General features: G+C 40.7%; 1 protein-coding gene across 5 annotated transcripts in view; it reads left to right on the top strand.

Moving 5' to 3' along the window:
* The window catches only part of Nt5b (5' nucleotidase B), a 589,792-nt gene that overhangs the window by 204,740 nt on the left and 372,903 nt on the right, over positions 1-12,149 (top strand). For all 5 annotated transcript variants that reach the window (XR_016546972.1, XM_090374117.1, XM_090374115.1 and 2 more), the window contains exon 5: positions 10,960-11,055. Coding sequence is in view for 4 of the 5 variants with exons in the window: in XM_090374117.1 (XP_090230243.1) it covers positions 10,960-11,055 (96 nt within the window). In the remaining variant the exon portion in view is untranslated. The remainder of the gene's footprint in view (positions 1-10,959; positions 11,056-12,149) is intronic.

Raw genomic sequence — 12,149 nt, 5'->3', positions numbered from 1 at the left:
ATAATTACTGGTGGAATGACGAATGCACAAAAGCAAGGAAAGCAAAAATCAAAGCGTGGAATTTATTTCGGCAATGTCCAACCACAATCAACCTCATTAATTACAAGAAGCTAAAGGCAAAAGCACGTTTTACACAAAGGCAAGAAAAGAAAGAATCCTGGACCCGTTTTGCATCGACCTTTAACAGAAACACTGATCCCAAAATTATATGGAAAAAAATTAGACAGTTATCTGATAAGTTTCCTACCTTATCTTTTTGAAAAAAAGCCGTGAATTAGGGTTGAACTTGAAAGTGTCTGCAATTCTGCCCAGACACGATAGGAGGGAGTATATGATGAGAGCCTTGTCGATCAATTCGGCCCTGGAAAGATTGTGCAAGGCTCAAGGGGTAGAATTTTTTTCAGCCTGGACTGTACTTGTTAACAGGAGAGATTGCTTCTACAGGGATGGGATACACTTAAATAGAAAGGGTGCAAGAATATTTGCTGATGCTATCGAGGCAGTGTTAGGTGGGTCGGAAAACTGCTAGCTTGGGGGGAGACAAAGACCAATAGATTGACAGTAGCCACTGGCAGAGGTGAAAGAGATTCTTGCACTGCTTCTATTAGAATGAGCAGAAGCCTGAAAAACAAGATGCATGATATTTCAGAGACTGCTGGGAGCCATTGCGGTACAAGTAAACACATGGGTTGTGTTAGGGTAGCTAAGAATAGAAGCAGGTGCAGGTATACTTGCGTGTACACCAATGCTAGGAGTTTAGTAAATAAATTTGATGAATTTGAGGTATTGCTCAAAACATCAAAGGCAGATATTGTTGGGATATCAGAGACGTGGTGTCACACAGATATAAGGGATGCAGAACTGGAATTTGAGGAGTACAACATCTACAGAAAGGATAGACAGGATAGGAAGGGGGGAGGGGTTATGCTATTAGTTAAGAAACACATAAAAACCAAGGAAGTGAAGCCAGACGACATCGCTGGACAGTGCAGTGTTGAGTCAGTTTGGTGTGACATAAGCATTGGGAGATCAAAATTGAGAGTAGGAGTGTGCTATAGGCCTAATGACTCTGATGAGTATAATAAGAAACTGTACAGGGAAATAGAGTGGGCCAGTAAATCAGAGAGTCTTATAATGGGAGATTTTAATTTCCCAGATATTGACTGGAATTTGGGGGCTGGTCACTCACACACTAGCAGGGCTTTTGTGGATTTATAGATAGAGATTGTCTGATTGGGTTATTGTAAGTATTAAGTTAAATATGATATGACTTTAATTTGAATTTATATATTATCATATTTGGAAAAACAATTTTTTGAACTAAATTTAAATGAACAATTTGGTTTTGTGGAAAATGAAACCTGAATATTATTGAAGGTAAAGAAAGAGATATTTTGCAGATTAGTTCTGTCAGTTTCAATGTGAGAAGTATCCCCCCGACGTGGGCACCTGTACGTGGTGAGGGGACCTCCCAGTGACGCTGCTGGACTCCCAGACTAGCATCACTGGGATCCAACGCCCACAGCCCAGGTTCCAGGCTTACATCAATGGAATCCGGCGTGTTTGCCGTGCGCTGCGACCCGTGGAAATTCGGAAAGGGGATCCTGGTGGTTGAGGGGCCCAGCTTCAATACACCACTTTGGCCCCTGCTTCGACAAGACGGGTGGTCCTGGAAGGCCCGGCTAGGATCAATCGGCTAGTAGGCTCGCCTGCGAGGGTCAACCGTGTCAATGCCACGCCCCTACCCTCATGGTCCGAGGGACAGGATTCAGGCTTGCGGCGGTGCGGGTATAGTGTCTGGGTAGCCCTGGCGTTCCACTCCCGAGCGCATTTATTGCATGCCGGGTAGTGGGCGTCCCTTTGGGCTCCGTGGTGGGTGGGGAGCCCGGGCACTGAACCATTTAAAAAACTATATGAATCCTGATAAACTTATTTCTTCAGGGGCCCCAACCCGGTCCCTATCTGAAAACATTGACACAGATACAGATAGCATTATTGCTAAAAAGAGGCAGCGAACCGAATTACCATCAGGGCCAGTCCCAAGGTTCTTAATCATGCATTCTACCAATGAGACACCGATTGGTAAAATGTCGCCCTTTTTTATTCAAAAAGGGTTAGATGGGTTAGCAGGTTCTCCCAAATCAGCTAAGAGGCTCCGTTCTGGAGACCTCTTAATTGAAACTAAAAATGACAGGCAATCAGAACATCTACTCCGAACAACATCAATCGGAGCAATCCCTATAACAGTGACACCACACAGAACACTCAATTCATCGAGAGGTGTCATTTCGGAGTGGGACCTTCTCGACGTAACCGAGGAGGAAATCTGCTCGGAATTAAAACCACAGGGAGTCATTGCCGTCAAGAGAATCACTGCGCGAAGGGATGGAAAAATTGTTAAAACCAGGAGCGTGACACCACACAGAACACTCAATTCATCGAGAGGTGTCATTTCGGAGTGGGACCTTCTCGACGTAACCGAGGAGGAAATCTGCTCTGAATTAAAACCACAGGGAGTCATTGCCGTCAAGAGAATCACTGCGCGAAGGGATGGAAAAATTGTTAAAACCAGGAGCGTTATCCTGACTTTTAACTCTCCTAAACCTCCTGACGAGATTAAAGCTGGATACATCAACTGTTCAGTGCATCTATACGTTCCGAACCCTTTACGGTGTTTTAAATGCCAGAAGTATGGACATTCTCAAATGGCCTGCCGTGGAGTCCTTGCATGCGCTCGATGCGGTGCAAAGGACCACGAAACAATAGCATGTTCAGCCGCAAAACCCACCTGTATTAACTGTGAAGGCGAACACTCGGCCTATTCACGAGCATGCCAGAGGTGGAAAGAAGAAAAAGAAATTCAACGGCTGAAGGCAGAGCTAAATATATCATACCAGGAGGCAAGGAAATCGGTCAAACCCCTGAATATCAACAAACCTACCTACGCCCAGAAGGTAGCAGGGAGATGTTCCGTCGGAACTCAGACGGACATGACCTTTCCTCCAAAGGAGTCTTTCACTCCCATCGCGCGATATCTTTTAAGTTCTCAAAAACCTGCGCAGAAGGACCAATCAGCTGCGACTCCTATATCGGTACCTCCTAACGCTCCACAAGTAACAAAGGTAACTATGAAAGAAAAGAATAAAAAAGGGGAAGTCCCCCCTAGTATCCAAGAAAAGATGGATGTCGAGCAGAAGGAGGTACCCGAAGATTCAGTCTTGGAACTCTTTGCGGAGGAAGAAATGGACACGGGACAGCGTCCATTCTTCCCCAAAAAAGATAAACCCAAGACTGATAAAAGTAAGCCCTCAGCACCTCGGAAGCCGCCTGATGGACCCACCAAGCCAAAATAATGGCTAAATTCCTACAATGGAATTGTCGTGGATTCCGGCGAAATATTGATGACATCAAGGCCCTCCTGCAAAAGCACGAGCCAGTTTGCTTTTGCTTGCAGGAGACATATCTAAAGGCAAATGACGATCCCACGATGCATAACACCACAATTTTTCGTAAGGATAGAATTGCGGATGGCTCTGTACATGGGGGAGTGGCTATCCTTGTGGGTAACCAGACCCCAGTGCAGCCTTTGCTAATTACAACTAGCATAGAAGCTGTTGCAATTCGCCTTACGGTGGGATTCTTATTAACCGTCTGCTCTATCTATTTGCCACCTGGGACTGACATCTCCCAGGAAGACCTTGATGATCTTCTAACGCAGTTGCCTCCCCCTTTCTTACTTCTCGGGGATATGAATGGACATAACACCCTGTGGGGTAGTGCTAACATCAACGGAAGGGGACGAGTCATAGAGCATATGCTAATTGACAATGACCTTTCCCTTCTAAATACTGGAACAAACACCTTCTTCCACATGCCTACCCGTACTTTTTCTGCCATTGATCTCTCTATCTGCTCCCCTTCTCTACTCCCTTCACTCACTTGGGAAGTGGAGGAGAATCCATACGGAAGCGATCACTTCTCTGTGATAACCTCGTTACACAGCGGGAGACCATGTCTTCCCTTCAGGTTACCACGGTGGAAGATTGATCAGGCTGACTGGACTGCCTTCCAACATCAGGCAAATTTTGATCTTAGCACAGTCAGTCAAGAGCCTATCAATGACGCAGTTAAGTACATCACAGAAAATACTGTCCAAGCAGCTGCGAATGCTGTTCCAAAAACATCTGCCCGGTTTCCACCATTTCCTAAACCTTAGTGGAATTCACAATGCACAGCAGCAAAAAAGGCTCAAAACAAAGTGTGGGGGATATTCCGCCGATATCCTACCACGACCAACCTTATAGCCTTTAAACGTGCACGAGCCAAAGCACGATATATCCGCCGTCAGAGTCAAAAGGAATCGTGGATCCGTTTTACATCATCTATTAACCAGTCTACCAACTCTAAGGTAGTCTGGGATAAAATCCGGAAAATGAAGGGAAAATATACATCCCACCCTTCTTCAATCCTAGATTATAATGGATGCGCTATTGCAGATCCAACTGCAATAGCCAATTCTCTTGGGGAAACATTCTCTAACATCTCTGCAACATCTTCGTATTCCCCAGAGTTCCTGGTCCTGAAATATAAAATCGAAAAACAGGCACTTAACTTTAAATGTAAGAGCATTTATCCCTACAACGGGGATTTCACTATTCAGGAACTGGAAAGAGCCCTCGCTCTTTCCAAAGCAAGTGCCGTGGGACCAGATGGCATCCATTATGAAATGATTAAACATCTTGCACCAAAATCTATGGATTGTCTGCTCCTTCTGTATAACAGAATCTTTACTGAAGGGCAGTTTCCGGACTCCTGGCGAAAGGCAATCGTTCTTGCCTTTCCTAAGCCAGGAAAGGATCCCAAAGTCACCACCAATTATCGTCCTATTGCTCTGACTAGCTGTCTGTGCAAAATCCTGGAGAGAATGGTTAATTCTCGTTTAATATGGTATCTAGAAACAAATGACCTTCTCTCCAACATCCAGTGCGGCTTCCGAAGGAACCGGTCCACTTTGGACCATCTTATTAGATTGGAAGCATCCAGCCGGGATGCTTTCCTAAAACGCGAACACTTGGTGTCGGTGTTCTTTGACATGGAAAAAGCGTATGACACAACTTGGAGATTTGGCATTTTAAAAGATTTACATAGCCTAGGTCTTATAGGGCATCTCCCCTTTTTTATTCAAAACTTTTTAGCCAAACGATCGTTCCAAGTTCGTGTGGGATCCTCACTCTCTCGCTCCTTTAGCCAAGAGGAGGGAGTACCACAAGGATCAGTATTAAGTGTCACGCTTTTTGCCATCAAAATAAATTCCATCACAGAACAACTTCCTCCAACTGTAAACAGTGCCCTCTATGTTGATGACTTTAGCATTTTTTGTCAGTCTTGCAACATGAGGGTTATTGAAAGACAACTGCAGAAAGCCATTGATAGTCTGAATTCCTGGGCACTTGCTAATGGCTTCAGGTTCTCGCCGGAGAAGACTGTTTGCGTACACTTTTGTCGCAAGCGTAATCTTCATCCTGAACCTGAGTTAAGGCTCGGACAAAATGCTATTCCAGTAGCAGCGAACACAAAATTCTTGGGACTCGTATTCGATAAAAAACTGACCTTTTTGGATCATATTCGTCAACTCCGCACAAAGTGCACAAGAGGCCTTAATATGCTCCGCTCGCTCTCCTCTTTATCCTGGGGTGCAGACCGATGCACCCTTCTACAGCTTTACCGTGCACTTGTGCGATCCAAATTAGATTATGGGTTCCAAGTATATTCTTCAGCCAGAGACAGTGCCCTTCGATGGTTGGACCCTGTCCATCATCAGGCTCTACGTATCGCTACTGGAGCATTTCGAACATCTCCTGTCCAGAGCTTATACGTCGAAGCAAACGAACCACCGTTATCGCTTCGTCGTAAGCAGTTGTCTCTAAAGTACGCCTTAAAACTGAAATCCCTGCCAGACCATCCTACGTGGCCATTCGTTTTTGAGCCACGATGGGAAAATTTGTACAACACCCGTAAGACTGCCAATCATCTTCTCGGTATTTGTCTCCAAGAGCTACTCAAAGAACTTAATATCAAGGTAGACAAGGTTGCCCAAACACCAAAGCAACCCTTTCCACCCTGGCATGCTCATGTCCCGGCATGTGACTTGTCCCTTAGAAATTGGGGAAAGTCGGACACTCCATCATCGGTCTACCTGCAGCTTTATTCAGCACACCGAGCTGAACATTCCGACTTCGTGCCAGTCTACACAGACGGTTCGAAGTCGGAATCATATGTGGGATCTGCTGCTGTCTTTACAGAGAGCACTACATCAGAGCAGATTCCCTTTGAATGCAGTATATTTACTGCAGAGCTGCATGCTATAGAGTTAGCCTTGGATCACATTAGTGAATGCCAATACCAACGGTTCATTTTATATTCCGATTCTCTCAGTGTGTTACAGGCTTTAATATCTGTAAGATATAATCCTCATCCAGTTCTGTCTAGTATTCAGCAGAAGATTCACTTCCTCATTGGACGTGAATATGATATCCGCTTCTGCTGGATTCCCAGCCACATTGGGATTAGGGGAAATGATTTGGCTGATGCCGCAGCCAAATCAGCAATTCCCAATAATAACCGCTGCCTGTCAGTCCCCTATACAGACTACAGGCAAATAATACACCAAAAAATACACTCCCAATGGCAGGACTCGTGGAATAGACAGACTGGAAATAAACTATATTGTATAAAGCCTGTAATTGAACCGTGGCAGTCTAGTCTGCGCAGGAATCGTAAGGAGGAAGTTGTTCTTGCCCGGACCCGCATAGGACACAGTCATTTAACTCATTCGTTTTTGCTGAGGGCTGATGACCCTCCTATGTGTGTGTCCTGTGGCACAATTTTAACTATGAGACACATTTTAATTGATTGTCCAGATTTTAGTAATATCCGTTTTACCGCTTTTAATCATCTGACTGAGCCGTATACACTCAGTCAGATTTTATCCGACAATGACAATGTGTCTGCTATTTTTAGATTTTTAAAATCAATAAATATTTTTACTCGTTTATAAAATTTACATTTTTCTTATACTTCTTGACATAGTGACCTAACTAATTAGGTCACTGAAAGTTTAAACTTTTTTATAAATGACATGGTCTTGGCGCATTATAGCCTTAGTAGCTAATGTGCCAATAAAACCAAAACAAAACAAACAAGTGAGAAGTATCTCAGATGCTATTATGAAAGAAAATTGATATATAGTGGTCCTTGGTTGGGGAAGTGACAAATGCACATAGAATCATGAAATATAAAAGCTATCCTAAGTCATTCTTGGAATCTTATTTATTCCTCATAATAATGCTGAATGCCAGAAAATATTCAGCCAAGTGGGGTGGGGGAGAGCAGGAACAATTCAGATCTCTCTCTCTCTGGTGCAGTTTTAGAAATGCTCTTAACAGCCAAGTCTGAACAGAAAAGTGGTCCTCTTATTATAAACAAAACTCTGACATCCACATTTCTGAGGATGTTCAAAGTCTGTTTGAAGAAATCATAATCATTTGTTGTCTAAAAGACAGTTGAAATAGCTTCCACAGACAGAAAAATATTAGGTAAGCTAATGATTGTAATGTAAAAGCGTAATATACTGGTAAACAATCATGGGGTTGCATTTTAATATGAAATGTGTATTTTGTCAGTGAAATTTAATTTATAGTGTGATATGGACTTTTAAAAAACCACTTGCTTTTTTTTGAATCAGAATCTCATGTTTTTTGAAAAACCTCCCATTTGTGGTCAGTGTTTTGGCCAGAAATCCACCCGTTTTCCTCCTGTGTACAAAACCTAATCTCCAGATTTTTGAAAGTTAAAAGTTGGCAGCTATGAATACATCAGGTTTGTGTACTGTAGCACTATCCGGTATATCACGATAGAAGTAAACCCCGGGCTATTTCATCTTCAGTTAAAGTGTGCAGCAGGTTGATTACAGAATCATACCTTGATAATGTACTGAGCTGATAGTGGTCTCAAAGAATATGGGACCCTTGAGTCAATTTCATGATTTTGTGTGTGTGCACGTGTGTGTGTGTGCGTGCACGTGCATGGACATGCACACACCATTTGACCATGCAGTGGTGGTGTCAACTGAATGGCATTGTGATATTGCAGTTTGTGTACAGATTTCATCTTGCACAGATACAACTTCAAGTTTTTTTTTTAAGTACCTTCTGTGTCGAGCCGTATGAGAAGCCTACTTGCCATGACAATTTACTTTTTTTTTGGAATTTTCCTGATTGGATCAGAAACGTCCCGAACTTTTTCATCTGTTAAACTGATTGAACCTGTGAGACATTGGCATGCTTGCAACTGATCGAGTTTCCCCGAACTTGTTAATCAATTGCTGCATTGTGCTGTGATGTGGTATTTTCAGGATGCATTTCCTCAAATATCTCTTTGACTTGCTTTGTATATTCATTAGCATTAGCATTAGCATTAGTAGAGGCATTTGATGCAAGAAAGCAAGCTTATGCAGCATCAGCCAAAAAAAAAAAAAAAAAAGTAACATAAATAAATAAAAATAACCACTTCCACTTCACCCCTCTGTTCGTTCGAAATACCTGTCCAGCTGAGCCTTAAACTTATTTAGGCTATCAACTTCCACGACAAGGGATGGAAGTCTGTTCCACCCACCAACCACCCGCTGGCTAAAGGCAAATTTCCGCACATCTATCCTACATCTGTCTTTCCTCAATTTGAATTTATGCCCTCTCAGGTGATTTTTCTGAGCTAGAGGAAGAATCCCATCAGCATTGAGCATGCTCAAACCATTCAAGGCTTTGTACACCTCTATCAGATCACCCCGCTGGTGCCTAGTTTCCAGACACTGTAATTTGCAAAACTTAAGACTTTCTTCGTAAGAGAACCCCTTTGTCCCATTCACCAATCTAGTTGCCCTTCTCTGTACTCGTTCCAGCAGCTCTACATCCTTCCTGAAATGAGGCCTCCAGGCCTGTATACAGTACTCTAGGTGTGGCCTGACCATTGCCTTATACAAGGGAATAATCACCTCCTTATCCCTGCTAGAAAAATTCCTATATATCATTGACAATACACCATGAGCTACTCTTGCAGCTCGTCTGCACTGCTCAGAGAACTTCATATCTGCCTGCACCACCACCCCCAGGTCCCTTTCATTCTCTACCACTGTCAGTGTAGTACCACAGAGTTGATACGTTGCTCTGGGGTTGCTGTTTCCCATATGTAGTACTTTACATTTGTCAATGTTAAACTTCATTTGCCACCTCGAAGCCCATCTGCTCAACCTTTCCAAATCCTGTTGCAGCAGCATAGTGTCAGTAGTGTCCTTGACAACCCTGCCAACCTTCGTATCGTCTGCAAACTTGGACATTAAGCCTGATATACCATCATCAATATCATTTATAAATACAGAAAACAATAAAGGCCCCAATACTGAACCCTGAGGGACTCCACTAATAACATTAGTCCACGATGAGCAGTGTCCATTGATTACCACTCTCTGTCTTCTCCCCCTCAACCACCCAGAATTCATCTCCAAAACAAAGCACATGTACCACCAAAAACACTTAGGCCTCAATTGCCAGCATGATTTTTCACAACACCTGTATGCATCCTAATATCTCATTGTTTATGCATGACTGGTTGAGGGGAGTGAGGCACTGGAGAGTTGGAAGGGAGTTGGGACTACATGTCAGTAGTCATGTGTGCTACCTAAGTCATGGGAATGGAACCTTCCTATTTCCAGCACAGTGCAAATAAAGGTACGCAGGGACTTTTGCTTACCCTATATGCATAAATTATATAAAACTAGTATGCCTTTGGCGAATATTTTGCCAAAACTGTTTCAGAGAAGAAGTAAAAATTAATATTGAAGTAATTATAAAAAAACCTCTCCCTCAGCTCCCTTCACTGCTAGCTAAGGTGTCATTGGAATGGAGCTGGTAATAAAATATATTTAAAAAATGATTAAAAATGCAATTTGATAATTTTTTGCATGCATTACTATATTGTCCTTTAAAAAATTACAATTATTGCACAGACAGAATTACAGTTATTGTAATGTATTCATAGTGAATATTTCACCAAAACTGTAACAAAACTTTTGCTCGACACTTTTGTAACAAAACTGTTACAAAAATAATGGTAATTTTGAAAATTTTACTGCAATTTTTTTTTTTTTTCCTATTTTACTGCTAAATAAAACCTATTGCAAAAGGAATCAGGTCAAAAGCTTGTTTAGCTTTTGAGTTATTCAAATTCAGAGAGTGTTCTGAACAGAGAGACATAAGCAAATTATTATATAGATTTATAGCCATATGATAATCAAATTGCTATATAAATTTTATATACCAACATGAATGTATTGAAATGATATATGAAGAGCTAGTGAAGTTCAATTTATTCGAACTCCTCTTCAAACATTTTGCTTATGCTAATTGTTCAGTAAGTTCTCCAAAATCTGGTTTCAGCTAAATATTTTTCAGTAAATGATGTTGCTTAATCATTCAGATGACCTTCCTTTAATGGAGATATGTGGCCATTCTAGAAAAAAATGCATCAGACTGTCCACTGTGACATCATGATGTCATATTTTGATTATGTTATCTTGGCAGGGCATGTGTGTATTGGGGTAGTTAAAGCTTGAAACAAATGCTATTTTGTTTTCTTATGGAAATGTGAATAAATTCATTCCTAGCATAATAACATGTATTTTTATTCTCTCCCCTGCCCCATCTTTTTATCTTGATACTTCTGGAATGTAATATTATATTTCTGTAATGAGTAATAATGAAATTCAAACTCTGTTTTTACTTGAACATGCTTGAGTTGGATATTTAGAATTATCCAGATAATATTTAAGCTGTCTCATTTAAAAAAAAATGGACTTTTACATTGTTAATAGAAATACATACATAACAGATTTTTAATTATTTTTAGGGGCTTGTGGTTTGATACGCATTATGGTACTCTCCTTAAAGTGGATGCTTATGGAAATATCTTGGTGTGTTGTCAAGGTTTCACCTTTTTGAAAACGTAAGCAGAATTCAAAAGGATATATACATTTTTTTAATTCAAAAGGATATATATATATATATATATATATATATATATCTCCTTTTAAAACTTAAACATATTTTTCTCATGTAATTTACCCATCAAAAAATGTACAAAACCCAGCAGCAGCAGTATAGGCTGTACATCAGCACTAATACTGCTGACTACTGGACATTTCAAAATAGTTAGAACAGCAGTTAGAGATGGTAATGTTAGTAATTCTAATGTGTTATAGTTTTTTTTTTGTGTAATTGTACTTAGCCATAAAGCAGTAGTTTTTTTCCTTTGAATAATTATTCAAAGGAAAAAAATGTAGTGCAGGAAATTGCTGAAGTATGGCAACATAGAGTTATATAGTCTAAATAAAGTAAAGGGTATTTTTATATGCACAATGATCATCTGCACGTTGGTAAAGTTTGAAGTTTTGCTAATTTCAAACAAAACGGTATTCAAACCAATTTTTTTTTAATTAAAGTACACACAAGAAAAAGAAAAGGAATTAAATGGAGAAAGAAGTGGTGAATTGGTAACATGGCACACTATGGTAAGGTCTGGTATGGTAAACCAGAGAGAAATACATTGATATCACTAACATACTGAGGTTTAATATAACTCAGTATCATAACAGGATATCAAAAACTGTAGAATGAATGAAAAATTTCAAAAAATTTGTCAGAAAAGTAAGTAGAGCCTGTTACCATTGAGATTTTACTCTTTCTCAGAGATTTCAAATGCATTTGATAACAGTGTGATGTTTTTCAGGCAAGAGCACTAATACTAGTTGACATGGCAGTTACAGGATAAATGTGTGAGATTATATTAGTAGTGGCAAGGAAGCAAGAAGTTTTATTCAGCTGATGCTTATATAGCATCAGCTGAATAAAAGAAAAAACTACCAACCTCATCTGTCTAATTCTTAAATTTATTCATCCACTTCCATTTATCTATCCATTTCCACAACACCAGATGGAATTTTGTTCCAACAATTAATTACTCTGATTAAAAACTGTAATTAATGTTGCAGTTTGCTGAACACAAGACTTTCTTGGCAAGACTTGTTCAGTAAATAGACT

This window comes from Mastigoproctus giganteus, chromosome 5, assembly GCF_048544385.1.
Source record: "Mastigoproctus giganteus isolate SK-2022 chromosome 5, ASM4854438v1, whole genome shotgun sequence".
Lineage (NCBI taxonomy): Eukaryota > Metazoa > Arthropoda > Arachnida > Uropygi > Thelyphonidae > Mastigoproctus > Mastigoproctus giganteus.
The sequence above is the reverse complement of the archived record's forward strand: the minus strand, read 5'-3'. Positions and strand labels throughout refer to the sequence as shown.